Genomic DNA, 18586 nt, shown 5'->3' with positions numbered 1-18586 from the left:
AAACTACAGAAAATTTTCAATTTACAAATATTACCTAAAGTCGGATAGGAAGTCAAACCACATGATTCTTGGACAGATTCCATAAATACTGGAACCTGGTCTAGTGTATTTGATACTACACACAGACTCAGTATATGCCTGGTACACAGTAACTATTTGCGAGAAGTCTGCATAAAGTAACATTGAAGCAGTTGGGTCGTATGGAAAGTTCACACCAGTCTAGTCTATCTAACCACAGCTTCCTAACGAACAAGCAGTAGCGGTACCAAAACTGCTCTAGGTGCAGTCATACTGCTTCCTCAGGAGAACTTCCTCATAAATATCTACCACTCAGTCCCAGAAACATAGTTTTTCTCTCACAATAATCTCAAAGTCTATTCCTGGACCTTCCATGCAACTGAATGCTACCTCCCAAGGCTGGGGAAAGAAGATGGGGAGAACCTTGCTTTCCAGGCCCAAAGCAAATGTAGAGATCCATAGAAATCATCAAGGATGTGTACTGCTAGAAAAATGTCCACCCCCTGACCCCTGAAGCAATACTTCAGTAGCTGGTACAGGTTAGAATAAAAATGGTTTGGGAGTCCTAGTATAACCCTAATTGCAGTTTCCACAACCATAGTTTTGGGAAATCAAATGAAAATGTTTATGAAATTTCTTTGTATTTTATGGTGCGATGTGAAATGACTGTGATGTAACTTAAATAACAGCTCATAAATCCTGAGGCACAGCAGGGAGATCAAAAGCTCTCATCCAACAAAATTTACTGCGATTTTTCTTCCCTTTTACCAGTAAGAACACACTCATTGTCTGAACATGGTTTGCGGTGAAAGAAAGCTGAGTAGCATTTGGTTCCATACAAGGACAGGCTAAGTATGCAAGTAGAGGTCCCCTCAGACAGATTTCCACTGATAAACCAGAGCAAGGTGCAGTGTGTATACGCTGGCTTTATAAACCCAAGTTATGTTAGTCTTGGTATGCCAGTCACTCCACTGAAGTAGCAGACATTTGAAAGCTGAAAATCAAAGGTAATTTAGATTTACATAAATTAGAGGCCATTGAAAGCTGAATTAACATTACGTTTCTGAAAGGTTTATTGAACATTCCACCAGGCCTAAAACGCAAAATGAATACTCTAATCCTTTAAATTCTATGATAAATTCTCTAGATTTGAGACTTATTTTGGACTACCTGCTTTGCAAGAGTTGTTACACCACAAGAGTGCCATAAATGTGAGGCGTTTCTTAGGTTATAAGACCAACTTAACCTTGCTTGGAGGCAGTGGGGAGAGGGGACTGTTTTGTCCAGAAGAAAGATAAATTCTTTAAACTTTTATCATCTGATTTGTTCAAGTATGTATTACTTTTATAATTAAAAAAAAATCCAGTAAAGCTCTATCTCTAAAGGACTGATGCTTCTTTTGAAAGGCAAGATTCTGAAAGGGATTTTAATACCGCTGTGGAACCCTTCCTCCTGTCAACAAAACAAACATAACTAATGTACAATGGAACTCACATTGGGCTCAAATGCTTGCTGACAGGTATCAGCCATTTCAATTTTGGCAGTCAACAGTGGAGGATGAGAAAACTTATACTATGGGGAAGGAACTGTGATGTGAAAAATGCTTTAATGTTTGTTTCATAAGCTGTAAATAGTTTTTTTTTTACCATAATAGTTTTAACAAAGAGACTACACAGGGGCTTCTGAAAGTTTGCTGACAAAAATAATTTAAAAATAAGAATTTTTGCACGAACAGTTGAAGCCTCCTATGTTAACAAAAATATTTTTGAAAGAGTTAAATTCTTTTCAACAGACTTGTACTACTCACAATTATTTTACTGTTTCGAATTCAAAGAGAAACTGTTACCTAAAAACCACAAAGGTTGTACAATTTAAAATTCTTCTATCATTTATTTGGAAATAAAATTAATTTTGCTACTAACTTTTAATTTCTAACTGGAAACATGAAAAAAAAAACAATGTGTAAAATAACAAATGGACTTATGAGCTAAAACTCAAAATTGGTCAAAATGAAATTTTAAGGAAAAGTAACGTATTTCTATTTTTTACTGTTCTATTTAACACCTTCAAATATGTCTACTAAAGTGCTAACATACATGTGATAAGATACATTACCATTGTCAACTGCATAACTTGTGTTCACATAAGGAAAGTTAGTTTGATTAAAGTTAAAAGAAATCCTTCAAAATTTAATTACAAATACTGACTGTTACCTGGTTCTTACATCTAATTTGCATCTATTGATGATACAGGATAATTCAAAGAGAATTGGGAACCATCCTCTCACCCACACCCTGTCTTCAGGCGCCACATTCATATCATCGCTTGTGTATTCCTTGAAAGTCTTCAAGAAGAAAGGTAGGATTATTAAAGACAAAATGTATCATTAGGCATATCATTTCTCAAAAAGCAAATAAATTTAAAAAAACCCCAACAAACGAAATGCTTTACAAATTAAAAGTGAGCAATTTCATAATTTCTAAAGAGAATTGCCTTAAGGAGACTGTGCTTGTACCCAAGTTGGTTACTAGCTTCAATTCTGACACCACTCTGCATTATTCAAAGTGAGCAAACCCAATGCTGTCTATTCTGACTCACAGTGACCTCATGTGCTACAAGGTAAAACGATTTCCTAGGATTTGGAGGGCTGTAATCTCCGTGAAAGCAAGTCACCAAGCCTTCTCCCATGTGGCAGCTGGATGATTTTGAAGCACCGTGTGCGGTTAGCAGTCAAGTGTAAACCGTTTGCACCATCTATACATAGTCCTTCCTGCATTACTAATCTCATTAAATGAGACTCTCATTATCGTTCCAAATGATGATGACACCAGGAAGCTACATTAACTTCACTGGGAAGTATAAAGATATAATGAGTTGATTTTTGCAAAAAGTACTATATACCCCATTGGTCCGTACTAGTATATAGTAAAATAACTTATTACTAAATTATGATGTATCATTTCTCCTCACAACAGTTACAAATTTAGACTCAGATATAGATTGCTAATTCAACCATCACCTACTGAACTGAATCTTATCCTTCCTCACAGTCAGCCAGCTGGCTTTGGGGCTGCAGGGTGCTAGCATATATGAAGCAGTACTCTAGCCCCCATTGCCCGCCAGCCCTGTAGTTTGTCCCACCCCTAACTCCCCACCTCCCAGAAAAGACCTACAAAAACATAAAAACAAACAAAAATCTCAACTCATTGCCATCGAGCGGATCTGAACTCAGTGATTCTCTAGGGCAGGGTAGACCTGCCTCTATGAATTCCTAAGACTGTAAAACTTTACAGACTAGAAAGCCTCATCTTTCTTCAGCAGAGCAGCTGGTGGTTTTGAACCACTGACCTTGCAGTTAGCAACCCCAACCCCAAACTGACTCTACATCACCAGGGTTCCTGGCCTGCAACTATGGGCAAACTTTTAACTACTTTGTGCTTCAGTTTCCTCATCTGAGAAGTGCATGGGGCTAGTACCATTACCAATTTCAGAAAACTATTGAGAAAATTAAACACATTAATATATTTGAAACATTCAGAAAAATACTTCTATAAATGTGAGCTCTTATAATCAGCTATTTTAACTCAGAATCAAGCTTAGATTCTTTTAAAGCTCATGGAAAAATGCTGCATGTTTTCTATTTCCAGATAAACTAGATTTCAGACAAACAAGTAACCAGTAAATATTTTGTTTACTAAATTGCGTTATACCTGAGGTCTATCAGACACATATTTTGCACAATGGCGAATAAGTCGAATTGCTTCCATACTTGTGTCTGGGAAGGCGGCATTACATGCAAATTCAGACAAACACTTCACTGCATCCTGAAATGAATCAATAGTTGCTGGAAAGTGTTTTTCAAACACAAGGGCTGAAAGACAGAAAAATGTATCAGAATAATTATATTAAAATTATATTTAATCTTATGAAAATATGAACCCCTAGGTGGACGTTATAATTCTTACAGGTTATGAAGAGCTTTGACATCCCACAGATATGGAGTTCAAGACTGTCTCTACCACCTGGAGCAGTGAGGGCAGGGAAACATGTCTGTTTTGTTTACACTACAAGCCTAGCGCTTAATACACTGCCTGGCATATGCTACAAACTGATTAGACATTTGTTGAATGAATACATTAATTAATCACGCTGTATCTCGCATTTTTCACATATAAAAGGGTGAGAGTTCTAAATGCCACATAAGACAATATAGGCTGAATGCTCAGCACAATACTTGCCCTCCTCAAGCAAGCACTTAACTTAGTAAATCATAGTTTTGACAAAGTTATTCTTGATTGTAAAGATGATCATCTTCTACACAAGCATGCTTTATATCCTTAGTATTTCATGCTCATTTAATGTCAAGGGAGGCTATAAAACATAGTGAAAAACAAAGGCTTTTTGTTCTTATGTTCCCTGCATTTAAATGCTAAATCCATCATCTGCTTGTTCTGTGACCTTGTAATTACTTCTGAGTGCTGATGTTTCCTTATATATCAAAAGGGCGTTCATCTTATTCAGCTGTGAAAGTTAAAAGCTCTTGACATATAATACATGTTAATGTTAATAAAATTATTTACTGTGGTTTTCCAAGAAAAACTCGGTGAATTTAAAGACTATAATAAACCAAAACCCCACTGTCATTGATTCAGTTCCAACTCAAACTGACCCTAAATAACAATGCAAAGGCTGTAGGTCTGCATGGGAGCAGCTAACTTCCTGTGTCTCCAAGAGCAGCTGGTGGATTTCAACCACCAATCTTGAGGTTAGCAGCCTAGTGCTCAGCCAACAGTATTATCAAGACTCTTTATAGGCCAAAATATATCATGAGTTCATCTTTCTGAAAACCTTCAACTTTGTGAAAGTGTTTCAAAACTTAAACATGGCTAATATAATACTCACTGACAATGTGTCCTGTTGTTTGGAATGCCAGTTCCACTATACTTTCGTCTTGATCAGAGGCAGCGAGATGAAATACAGAGAAGATGTTCTTCCATCCAGAACGAATGTTAGCAGCCTGAGAATTAACCATCTGTGCTATGCATCGTACAACCATATCTCGGATGGTGGGAGATCTACAATGTTAGTACAAATGTTTGCATATGCATGAGATAAAGTTCTTCAGTTTGTTTGTTTTTTAACCCTATTAGAGAAAATAATATGGCACTTTTCTGATTTTAGGCAATTTAACAATGTAATACCTATTTCGTTTCATTATATGCTCAAAGGGTCTTAGGAAATCCTTCTGGAATCTGAAATTAGCAAGCTCCCCCTTCTCTAAAAACTTCATTGACAATTGCCTCAGGGAGTCTACTGCAAAAATTGCTACATCTTCATTAGGATTACAGCCGACCTATAAATGACAAGAGAAATAGAAAATGCTAGAATCAGCCATGAAAATTCATCATTCTTTATTTTTGGTTTAGAGTAAGTATAAATTAGAAACCACAATGGGAAAATTCTAAAATCAGCTACAAAAGTAGTAGTATATTTTAATCATAGTTCTCAAAAAGAAGAATAGGTAATTTAATAAGATCTTACAACTTAGCGCAATCATTTATTAAAAAGTATTCAAGGGGTTTTCTAAATTTAACTACAAAACCATATACCATTGCTCTAAAGGGGAAAAACCCTTCTTAATTAGGTATTTATGTTTGAAACAAAGGAAATAATCACGAATATAAATACTGTAAGTATTCCAATACCTTATTAAAGTGATCTCCAATAACTTCCCAAATTCGAGACCACTGCAATCTTATTCTTCCCATGTTGTAGTATGAAATTTCTACTATTTTTTGTAGACTAAACATTCTTGGATGTGTAGTGGAAAGTAATTCATCCATGGACACAGCACAGAGCCAACGTACGAAATCCACTATAATATAGAGAAAATTACATTAAGAATCTCTAGATTCCACAACTGTCACCTTCAAAACCACTTTGTTAAAATAAATCACTCTGGTGTAGATTTTAAAAAACAAAAAAAGTATAAAAGTCACCATTACTTTAATTAAAGAACACCAATTTTAAGCACAAAAGTCAGTTTGTAAACAGTCAACCTATGCACTTACCAATAGCATTTCCATCTAGCCTTGTTGACCCTGTAAATATCCTAGAAAGAAATAAAGTCTTATTTAAGTTCAAATGTAACTGGACAGGGTTACTGGTTATTTTAAAAATCAGTTTTAAAGGAAAAAAACCCACAGTAACAGGATAATGAAAAGTAAAACAAAAAACCTAGGCAATCAAATGAACTTTTTTACCCAAAAGCTTAGAACTGGGGTTCTCAACCCTTGGGGGTCGAATGGCCCTTTCACAAGGGTCGCCCTATTCCCAACAGTAGCAAAATCACAGTTATGAAGTAGCAATGAAAATAATTTTATGGTTGTGGGTGAAGAGGAACCACATTAAAAGGTCACAGCCTTAGGAAGGTTGAGAACCACTGGCTTAGAAAATGGTTCTCCCAATATCAACTCCATGCATATCACTTTGTGTTTAGTAATATTATTAAAATAAGATTCAATATTACTATTAGAATGAAATTAAATTACAGCAATTGCACTCACAGATTTACAAACACCCATGGTGAGTAGTTCAAGAAAAACACCAATGTCATAAAACAAATTGGCACAATGCAGAAGAAAAAGTTTTATAATTTTCCCTGGCAGCTAGCATTATTAGACAAGTTCATTTTTATAAATAATTCACGTTCAGTGAAAAAAATTCCTTGATGGCAGCTTACAAGTGATTTCGTATAACCTTGGCAAATGTTTTCATACCATGGAACCAGACGGCGACACACTTTTCTTAGGCCATTCAAATGCTTGGAGTGCTAAGCCTTCTACACTTAGGTTTGTTTTTTTTTTGTATGCTTCAAAAATTTCAGCCAAGACTTCAGCATAATCTTACTAGTCCACTTTTTAAAAACGTAACATTTTTATACACCTTCTGGTGTTGAAACCAAGGGTCTAAAATAACTCTTGGGGTGGAGTGACATACCTTAACTTTAAATGTCCACAACAGGATTTATACAAGAAAAAGTTGTAGGCGCAATTCAAATACTTAAGCTTTGAGATAGCAGTAATAGCTACCAAGTATAAGGTATGCACTATCCTAAGTACTTTATATTCGTTCATTTTAATATTTGTAAATACGCTGTGAGATATGTGCACTGTAATACTAATTTGAAAGCAACTGAAGCACAGGAATATTTAATAACTTCAACGTTACAGAACCAATGAAGCACAAGTCTCAAGATTCACAACAGGAGAGTTGGGTCCACAGTCCACCTTCTGAGCAATTATGTCACACTACCTACACCTCACACTTACCTGAGCAAAACGTGTATGAAAACATTTTAATTTATTCTAGTTTTAAAAAGTTCCTATAACTGTTGCTATCTGCTATTGAGTTGATTCTGATTGAGAGCAACTCTATAAGGAAACTTCACAAAGTTTTTGGGAAATGTCCACTGCCTTTTATTCCCTTCTCCCATTAATTTTTTGAAGGCTCCTCTATGCTAAGAGTCAGGAAGAAGATAAAGCTGCCTGTATCCATAAAAAATTAAGTCTCAGAAATCCTACATAGGATCATTTTGAGTCAGAATCGATTTTATGGTAGTGTTTGTGTGTGTGTTCAAATATATGTGGCAGAGCAGAACTGCCCCATCAGGTTTCCTAGGCTCAAATCATGATGGGAGCAAATCATCTGGTCTTTTCTACTGTGGAGTGGCTGGTGGGTTCACACTGCCAACTTTTTGCTTAGCAGCTGAGTGCTTAACCACTGTGTCACTACTATATTCCTAGTATTACTATTTAAATGTTTCTTAATATATCGTGGTTTTTAACCCCAGTGTCCTTCAACATCTTTCCCCAAGTCCTGTGAATGAATAATCAAAAAAAGAAAGACAAAGTGAAAAAAGTCACATGATAGCCCCAAATCCTAGTCCCCACTAAAGAAATGTCTTCAGATTTCCTATACCACTCTTGTCCGTATAATTAATAAATCTGGCTGAAACTACAACCTGGGGGGAGAAAACCAAAAAGTTACACTGTCCTATTTATCCACTGACAGAGGGAACCCAGAAAACATAAACATAAAAAACCCAAAGAAAAAAAAACCCTCTTGCATGAAAAAGTTGCTAGAAAATACATTTAAAAAGCAATTAGCTGATTTATAGAACTAGGAAGTATTTTCATGGAAGCCAATGACTATAGTAAGCAAACCATACCACAGGAGGCAAAAGTAATTTATACAGGAGAAACAACAAGGAAAGACCAAAAGAATGAAAAGGGGTTTTGCTGTCATCATTCTTTTAAATTGAGAGAGAGTAGAGGCTACAGGACAGAAGTATAGTTGATATGCCACCACGGGGAAGGAAGATGAAGGTGGAGAAAACAAGGCAAAAATTAACAGAGAACTACCAAGAGCAATCAGATACTGGCTCTGAACACGTGATGTGATGGTGGAGCTAAGGGGAGCGTGCATCCTGGGCAAGGCCATCCAAATTCTTGCTCACTTTGGAAGTCTCTCTGAGGTCACTCTACTTCTAGTAATGTCCACTAGAAGTAAGCCAAATGGTTGAGCACCATGGTCTATGGAGGCATTTGAAGGTAAGCCTGAATATACTAAAAGAGCTAGATGCTTTACAAAATTAGTTAAAGAAATGGATTGTGCATTCCTTGTATAAAAAACAAAGGACTGAAGCATGATAATTGTGTGTGTATTAAAATTGTTGAGCAAATCATCAGAGAAGATTGGTTTTTATGAAGAAGAACGTGGCATCAGGATTGGAGGAAAGATTAAGAACAACCTAACATGTGCTTGCTCAAAGTGAGGACTGGAAGCACTTGTTGATGAAGACCAAGGACTGCAGCCTTCAGTGTGGGTTACAATTCACTCTAAGGAAGAGAAATCGCTTCTCGGTCCTCTGGCTAAGATCAAGTGTGGGAAGACCAACATCCTCACAAATGGATCAATAGGTAAACAACATGAGAAATGGAGAAAAGGTTGAAATCGGCAAGGATTGTGTCTTGCCTGGATCCACAATCAGTGCTCATGGAAGCAGCACTCAAGAGATTCACAGATGCATCTGTCCAAAGCCATAGAATCCTTCGTTGCATGCATCATATAAAAGTTAGACACTGCATAAAGAAGACCGAAGAATCGATGCCTTTATTGTGGTGCTGGAGAAAGCTATTGAAAGTACCCTGGGGTGCTAACAGGCCATACCAATCTGTACTGGAAGAAATAAAGGTCAGAGTGCTCCTTAGAAGCAAGGATGGCAATACTCAGTCTTCTATACTTTGGACATATTGTCAGGAGAGTCCAGTCCATGAAGGGCATTATGCTTGGTAAAGTGGAAGGCCTTCAATGAGGAGATGGATTGACACAGTGGTTTCACCTATTGGCTCAGGCATAGAAACTATCTTCTGTTGTGCAAAGTGTTGCTATGTGTCAAACTCCATGACCCCTACCAACAATATTAAGATACTGCCTGAAAAAACAGCAGGATGGAGATAAGTTTGGTGCCTTACCTCTTGTGATACTCATGCCCACACCCAAACAAAACAAAATTAAACAAACAAACAAACACCTGACAAACCCTTGCATATTCTGCATCAAATACTATAAAACCACATGCAACACACAGACAGCCTAAATTACTATAACTGCTGTGGTTTTAGACTGATGCTAACTGAAAGATAGCTACGAACAAATGCAGTTGAATGAACTGCATATATTTTCTGATAGGTTCAGAATATTCCAAGGTGTAAGAAGGGTCAGTATTAAGGTAGAAGGAGTGGTCTAAATAGAAGAAAGGTCTAGCAATCTGCTTCCAAAAAGATTTGGAAATGAAATGAAATTGTGCATGATCACCAGGATATATTGAGATCAATTCAATGACAGCTAGCAAGAACTGTATTTAGAACGCCAAAATAAAACTATAATGCTAAATAACAGTTTGAGTTTAAAGATAATCATACCTGGCTACAATCTATCTATCCCTACAGTTTAGTAATACTTTTGAAATTAGGTTCAGTGATAACGAGCAAATTCTACCCTAGCAAACACTGGAGGATCAGGTAATACAGATTAATACCAAAACCAAACTCATTGCTATCAAGTCAATGCTGGCTCACAGTGTGCCCCTAGGGCAGTGGTTCTCAACCTTCCTAATTCCAGGACCCTTTAATACAGTTCCTCATGTTGTGGTGACCCCCCCTAGGGGGGAAAAATGAGGAGCAGATAGCAAGGGCTCAAGCAGAAAGCACATGTTTTGAGAATGATGATGGCAACAAAATGTACAAATGTGCTTGACATATGGATGGATTGTGATAAGTTGTACAAGCCCCAAATAAAAGGATTACATTAAAAGAATTACTTTTATTGCTACTTCATAACTGTAATTTTGCTACTGTTATGAACCGGGTGACCCCTCTGAAAGGGTCATTGAACTTCCAAAGAGTCGAGCCCACAGGTTGAGAACCACTGCCCTTGGGGCAAAGAAGTACTGTCCCTGCGAGTTTCCGAGACGGTAACTCTTTCCAGGAGTAGAAACGTCCACCTTCCTCCTGCAGTGCAGTTGGGGACTCTGAACTGCTGACCTGTAGTTAGCAGCACAATGCATAACTACTGTGCCAATAATCTCCTAGATCCTAAAGGTGATCTCTAATATAAAACAACTCCTAATATAAAAGGGAGATAAGTACACGATTTTTAATTATCAGTTAAAATCTTTTAAGTCACGGCTGCTGGGGTAGGTGGAATGGTCATATTCCCTGGTAAATGTCAAGTGATACACAATCTTTCTTCAAGAGTTACAAGAAAACAGTAAGTATCTCCCCCACTCCATAAACTTGCTGCCACTGTGTTGACTCCAACGTACAGGACCCTTCTCTGTAGGTCAGGGTAGAACTGTCCTGTGGGGCTCCGAGATTCTAACTCTTTAACCGGGGTAGAAAGCCGCAGCCTTCTCCCAAGGAGACGCTAGTGATTTCAAACAGCTGATCTTGTGCTTAGCAGCCCAAATACACAGCCACTACACCACAAGGGCTCCTCTTTCCCAAGCCATCCTCCCCACCACAAGGATGGCAAGTGGTAATAAAAATTTTCAAGGAAAAATTTCTAGGGCAGTGGTTCTCAATCTTCCTAATGCCGTGACCCTGTCTTACAGTTCCTCATGTGGTGGTGACCCCCCAACCATGAAATTATTTTCGTTGCTACTTCATAACTGTAATTTTGCTACTGTGATGAATCGGGCGACCCCTGTGAAAGGGTCGTTTAACCCCCAAAGAGGTTGCGACCCACAGGTTGAGAACTGCTGTTCCAGGAAGTATGCCCAGGGTGGGCAGCCACTGTTCTGTTTGTACTTAAAACAAAGCGTTTTAACAAAAGTAAAATGATGATGGTAACATGAGTCTCCAAGTCATCAAGAAAAGATGACAACATATTGTTTCCATCAGTTGTAAATTTAAAAAATCATTTAAATATCTGTTATAAAATGCTAAATTTTGGTTGCGTGGACATTAATCTGGGAAATAAATCATCTTCAGAAGAGAACTAGATTCTCTATATACTTGACATTTTTACACTTTCTGAAACACACCAAAAGTTCCATAGTTAAAGAAACCATAATATGCATTTTTGCTTATAAAACAAAGTAAAACATAGTACTACCTATAATGTATGCAATGCATAAATTCAAAATAATTTTCTTTCCAAAGAGACTTATAATGAGAATTGTTCGAAAAACCCTTTAATTTTATTTATAATGCAGTTAAATAGCAGGGACCCAGAAAGACAAATTCCATTCCATTTTCACAAGAGATCATAAGGGGACTATGTTTTCTAAAAAAGAAATAAAACATCGTTGGTTCCTTTTCACCAAGGTATCCATCTCCCAAAAGCCCACTGGCATGAGGAGCTTTAGAATTTTTATGGAGACGTTCCCTAACTTCTAAATCCATCTTCCCCCTAAAACTTTTTGAAGCTCCCTGTATTTATTAGTAACTTACAATCTTAAACATGGTTTTGTGAAAATAATATGTCTTACATGCTTTTTTATGCAACCTCTTGCATATTAGTTTCATGTCTGTTACATGCAATGTGCTATTTACATGGGTGTGCTGCATATAGAAATATGGTGCATTTTTATACTTCCTACGTTATTACTTAAAAAGTAAACTATAGATACTTTTACCATTTAAATCACAGTATGCCATATAAAGTCTTTGATTACATTAGAAACATTATTTGGGGAATATTTTTTTCTTACTAATGCTGAAATGTTATAGAATTCAAATCTTAGCCATATGAAAGAGAATAAAATGAACAGCTTACCTATCTACAGCAACAACAACACTCTGAGAACTGGTTTCTCCAATGGATTCCTGAATACTTGCTATTTGCTTCCAGTCCACGTTCCCTCCAACTACCACACATAAAAGAACATCATTTTCAGTTAGAAAATAACTCAGCGGAAGAGAGAATGCACTCATAGTTCTGTAACACATCTCTGAAATTATTTTCATACTTGGAGAAAAAAGGCTCTGAGCGAACAATTCCTTTGGCATCAGTGACACTTACCTAGGCCAAAGAAGCGTAACGAGCTAGACGAAGTAGGATGTAAGTCATAGTTACAAAGACATACACTGCAAAATCACACAAATTAGGAAGCTGAGAATTCAGATCACAATACTCATGACATCAGGCATACTGTTTAAGAAACACAGACAGCACTGGCCCAGTTCCAACTCTAACTCGTGAGGATGATCCCCAATACCATTTACCTAGATTACTTCAGCCATTTAATCTCTAGTGCTGTTTATAACAGCTTACTGGAAATTTCTACTAAGATCTGAAATTTCAAAGGACGTATCTATCTTTCAGAAAATATGGTTCCATATTTTTCTAACTTGGGGGTCATCTTTCATTTCTTTTTCCCCTCCATGATTCTCAATATTCAAAGTCACTAAAACCAGAAAGGATTTTACTTCCAATCTATTTTTCACATCATCCACTTATTTCTACTGCTACTTAAATTTAAACTCTTGCAATTTCATGCCAGGATTATTGAAATAGTATCCAACTAATTCCTTTGCTGGAGTAATTGTAGTTTTAATGTTCCAAGTTAGACTTTCATGTTACAAAATCTCCCATATACAGGTGGCTCAGGTAGTTTAAATCCTGCTGCTGGATCACCAAGTTATTAGGTCTACATCTGCACTGGTAGAACTACCATAGTAACTCACACACCAGGTCTCCTTAATTAAAATCCTAACAATTCAAATTTAAGTTAGGTGCCTACTCTTAAAATCACGTAATTTTAAAATGAACTTCACTCCCACCTTCCAGGTGGAAGATTAAGACCAAGAGTCATTCATTTTACATAAAGCAGGCTTGGCACGAAATAACTAGTTTCCTATATAATCTGCTTCAGCTTACATTTTACTGATGGAGTTATTAGCCAAAGGGCATTTTGTCTTATCCTACTGCATTGTTATAGCAAATCTATCTACAATGCGCATGTTAAAGACAGTTTTTGTTTTCTTTTAAAGACAGCTTTTGATATGTCATAAAAAAAATTTTTTTAATTCTCACCTAGCCCTAGACCCACAAATTCATCAGGTGCCTGATCTCTTGTTCCAGTAAGAGATCCTTCTCTGCCTCGCACTGTTCCAGAAATGTACCGGGGCTTCACTCCAGTTCCTATAAGCTGTGCGAGCTCCAACTGACTGATGCACTTCAGAATCTTCATTACAAAAAAAAAGAAGCAAATAAACAGTGTTAAAAACATGATACCCCGATAAAATGATTTTTAAAAAAATGAAATATGCACAAAGGTGATGGATACAATTGATACATGGGTTGTTGTAAGAGCTGGAAGAGTCCTCAATAAAATGTTTTCTTTTAATGTCAATGATAAATAGTAAAAAGTGTGCAGAGCAAGGATTTCACAGCAACCAAATTATGTCAATATAAAAAGTAAATGTGTTGTATGAGCCCCTAATAAAATGTAAAAAAGAAAAGAAGAAAAAAAAGAAAATGATTAGGGCAAAGATTAAAAAAAAAGAAAAATCAGGAAATGTGCTTATTATAAATATAAATGTAAAAAAGTAAATTCACTTCCTCCCAAACACTTAAGTACGTTACTGATAAAATATTTAGTATTACCTCATTGTATATACCAAGTTGTAAAGGTAAAAATTTTAAAAAGTGCTTATACCTCATGCCATGAATTTCCTAAATAATTTCCATCTGTATGAGCCACTGTGATGAGTGTTTTTATTGTGTCGATATTCTTCTGCTTCATTTCAGTAATACCAGAACTCACTGTGAGTAAGGTAAATCTTGCCAGTGCCTGGACATACGCATCTCTTTCCAGCTATATAAAAGAGAGAATTGTATACTTTGATGGTCATAAGTACAGCAGAGAAACCTCTCATTTTCTAACGGTCAGCCCTGTTCACACTTTTACAAATTATTAACTGATATTTTATGAATTATATATAATACCCAAATCACTACAGATTCTTTTTTTTTAAGATGGGTGAAAATGCTGATGTCACAAATTCTTAAAATTTAAGGATGATGTAGGAGTCAAAATAAAAAGAGACTTTAGGGACACTAAATGAATGTGCAGCTAATTAAAAAACGCTCACTGAGCATTTAAATTTCAAGTACTATGTGGTCCAGCAGAAATCTGACTTGTAAATTTGCGATTTTTACCCCCTATAACTAGGCTGGTGCTTTTTAAAGCCATGACATTTACTAAAATATGAAGTGAATTGTATAAAAAAATTTGGCCAAATAGATTATCAAGTATGGCATATATACTACTACCAGGGATAGCCTTCATGAAAAAAGTACCTATAGGATATTTGGTTCCTATAAAAAGAATCTTAAAACAACAACAAAAACCCTTTTAAATAAATAACCAAAGGTAACTTGCTCTTAGGTTTAGAAAAGGTTATAAAGTGATATAAATGTATCAAAATATGAACCAGTAGGTTTGATCATAAAACATAAGACATTCACATTATTATATAGGAATTAAAGTCTTATGAAATTCATCAGTAGTTAATATTATAAAGAACAAAACTATAAAACCTAAAGAAAGCAAACTCACTGCCATCTACTTGAGTCCATTGCATAGGGAGGGGGGGTCCTTTAGAGCAGAGAATTGCTACTTTGGGTTTCTAAGGCTGTAAATCTTTACAAAAGCAGAAAACCTCATCATTCTCCCTCGGTACAGCTGTAGTTTCAAACTGCTGACCCCATATCACTAAGGCTTCTTCCAAAACTACAAGGCTATGATGAATTTTAATTAGGTCAACACAGAATACTCCTCCTTCCATCATAGTTTACCAGTTAAAATTCACTTAAATTCCATCATAAAATCAAAATGAGTTTTTAAATGTCAAATATTTAAAAATTAGCATATAAAAAAAGAATAATAGCATAAACAATTTACATTTTTATGACTGGCTACAAAGACAACATTTGTTACCTGAATGCTGAAAATGCATGCAATTCTGATTGCACATCTTATACCTTCCAGGCAAAGAGAGGCTACTTCAGTATCATCGCAATCTTGTAGCCCCACACTGAATGCAGCCAGAAAAGGTGTCCAAGCCAACTGGAAAAAGTACATATTTAAAATATTATGGGCAACAACCAATAATTAAAGCAATGTTAACAAGATAGGGGTGGGGGCATTTCAAAAGTTTATGATAAAATAATTTCGCAATCTCATGTATAAGCTGAGTTTCTCAGCAGATTTTTAATGCAATTTTTGTGGTAAAATTAGGTGCCTCAGCTGATACTCGGGTTGGCTTATACACGAGTGTATACAGTAATTTCTTTTTTTCAGAAGTTTTATACAATATTAGAAGAGCTGATGAAATTCTGGGCCAACAAAGGAAACCAAGTTCTTGGCTTAGTTTTTTGGAAAGGTTTTTTCAGATACAAGGAATAAGCTGTAGAATGGCTACCTAGACCTACATAATTTGGAAAGCCAGATTTCAAATTCAGTGATTAACCAAGGCACAGTTTATCATTAAAAAACCCCAAAACAAACCAAAAATAAAAACCAAACCCAATGCCACTAAGTTGATTCTGATTTGTCGCGACCCTGTGTATAGTTTCTGAGGGTATAAATCTTTACATAAGCGGATAGCTGTCCCATCTCTTTCCTGGTAAGTGACTGGTGGGTGTGAGCCAGCACGCTTGCTGGTAGCAGTCCAACACTTATCCAACAGTGTCACAAGGTCACCTAGTTTAAGCACGACACCTGTAACGTATTCACACCAATAAAAATGGGAACAGCATATATTCTGAAATTAGGTTAATTTTAACCCTGACTTCAGAATCTGCCGTCTGAAAGTTTTGCCCCTTGCGATATTTCACTAGTTATTTATTTCAAGTACAATTATTTTAACCATCTTCCTACTTGTGAGAATTACATTGTTCTTTTTAAAAAACTGTTGCTGAAAGAAAATCTTTTAAATTTGAAAATAAAAATTTTGGGGGGGAGGGGGGAGAGGGAGAAAAACATTTTTTTTTTTTTTACATTGAGACATCAATAAAATCTTTGTTTCCTAGCAGGACAATATACTAAAAATAGATAGCTCAATACAATTCTTCCTTACATTGCAGATGCCAACTAACACTCAAACCTTATCCTCAGAAGTATTAATAACTGGTTAAGTTGTAATATGTAACAAAGTGACTTTTCACTACTAAAAACCCTAAGTTAACAAAACATATTCATATGCATGCACACACATATAACAATACCACATCTGATACAGAAAACAACTGCTGCTTTAGTTAAGATCATGAGCAAAGCAATAATATATCCTTAGAGTAATAGAAATGAAAAATAAGTTAGACCAGTGTGGTATAGAAATGACCACTGGAATTTTAAAGCTCTATAAAGTAATAGCATTACTGCAGAAAAGAGAATTAGCAACCACTTTGCTTCTAACTTTAAAAGTTTACAATGAAGTATTTATATTCTTTATACAAAAGAACTATACATGATAGTACCTAGCTTATAGTTCAAGCTTTGATATTTACTCAATCTCTCAGAACTGTGTCATCTCTGAGGCACTACTGCTACTATGGAGAGATGATGTGAAAAGCCGATGCATGACAATCTCAGAAGTAAGACATACATTGCTAAGCACAGAGTTGGTGTTCAAAGCCACTAACAACTCCTTGGGAGAAAGAAGAGGCTGTCTGCTTCCAAAAAGACTTACAGCCTTGGAAACCCTGTGTTCATGATGAATCAGAAATGCCACCATGGCAGTGGGCTTTTTTGTTTACCACACCACTATAGTCTCTTTAAAATACTTGGAATAAACTCATATATATGTACACTGTAACCAAAAATCATTAGTTACTCTTACCTTAAACATGGGCCTCACATGCTCCAAGTGTGTGGCACTAGTAAAAGGTGCTTGGACGTGGCTCACAGCCTCCATGAGCGCTTTTGCCGTCTTGGCCATCTGCTCCATTTCTAAATTATACAGAAGTCTTCTCTGTTTTTCACTGGCAACATCTGAAGCAACAAACATTATAACCATTTAAAACATTTTTTAAATGCAGTTTTGATGGCTTGACTAAGGAAATTAGCTAAAAATAAACCTAGGAAGTCAAACATAAAAAACATATTGCATGATTCCACAGGTATAAATTATCCATAGCAGGGAAGTCCATATAGACAGAAAGCAAATAGGTGGTTGAGGGGCTGAGGACTCGGGGAAATAAGAGGTGAGTGTTGGACAATACAAGTATGGGGGTTCCCAATTCTACCTTACAAATCTGGCTGGACCAGGGGATGTACACTGGTTTGGATAGGAACTGGAAACACAGGGAATCCAGAGCAGATGATCCTTTTAGGATCAGTGGTGAGAGTGGCGATACCGGGAGGGTGGAGGGAAGGTGCGGTAGAAAGAGGGAACCAATTACAAGGATCTACATATAGCCTCCTCCCTGTGGGACGGACAGCAGAAAAGTCGGTGAAGGAAGACGTCGGACAGCTTAAGATATGACAAAATAATAATTTATAAATTATCGAGAATTCCTTCCCCCCAACTACCATGATCTGAATTCTACCTTGCAAGTCTGGATAGAGAAGAGGTTGTACACTGGTGCATATAGGAGCTGGAGGCACAGGGAATCCAGGGTGGATGACACCTTCAGAACCAGGGGTGTGAGTGGCAATACTGGGAGTGTAGAGGATGAGTGGGTTGAAAAGACGGAACTGATTATAGGGATCTACATGTGACCTCCTCCCTGGGGGATGGACAACAGAAAAGGGGGTGAAGGGAGACGTCTGGTAGGGCAAGATATGACAAAATAATAATCTATAAATTATCAAGTGCTCCTGAGGGAGGGGGGAGCGGGGAGGGAGGGGAGAAAAAAAGAGGACCTGAAGCAAAGGGCTTAAGTGGAGAGCAAATGCTTTCAAAATGATTAGGGCAAAGAATGTACAGATGTGCTTTATACAATTGATGTATGTATATGTATGGATTGTGATAAGAGTTGTATGAGCCCCGAA

At 36.7% G+C, this 18586-nt stretch overlaps 1 protein-coding gene across 1 annotated transcript in view; it reads right to left on the bottom strand.

The window, feature by feature from the left end:
* Positions 1-18586, bottom strand: part of ARFGEF1 (ARF guanine nucleotide exchange factor 1) — a 120026-nt gene that overhangs the window by 29337 nt on the left and 72103 nt on the right. Inside the window, exons 19-29 of the mRNA XM_075549601.1 lie at positions 17433-17584; positions 15530-15658; positions 14246-14404; positions 13621-13771; positions 12361-12451; positions 6090-6130; positions 5724-5893; positions 5220-5371; positions 4921-5093; positions 3729-3889; positions 2232-2362 (exon numbers count right to left, since the gene is read on the bottom strand). Coding sequence (XP_075405716.1) covers positions 2232-2362; positions 3729-3889; positions 4921-5093; positions 5220-5371; positions 5724-5893; positions 6090-6130; positions 12361-12451; positions 13621-13771; positions 14246-14404; positions 15530-15658; positions 17433-17584 — 1510 coding nt within the window. The remainder of the gene's footprint in view (positions 1-2231; positions 2363-3728; positions 3890-4920; positions 5094-5219; positions 5372-5723; positions 5894-6089; positions 6131-12360; positions 12452-13620; positions 13772-14245; positions 14405-15529; positions 15659-17432; positions 17585-18586) is intronic.

Source organism: Tenrec ecaudatus, chromosome 5 (genome assembly GCF_050624435.1).
Source record: "Tenrec ecaudatus isolate mTenEca1 chromosome 5, mTenEca1.hap1, whole genome shotgun sequence".
In the NCBI taxonomy this organism is placed as follows: Eukaryota; Metazoa; Chordata; class Mammalia; order Afrosoricida; family Tenrecidae; genus Tenrec; species Tenrec ecaudatus.
This window is presented reverse-complemented; position numbering and strand designations above follow the sequence as displayed.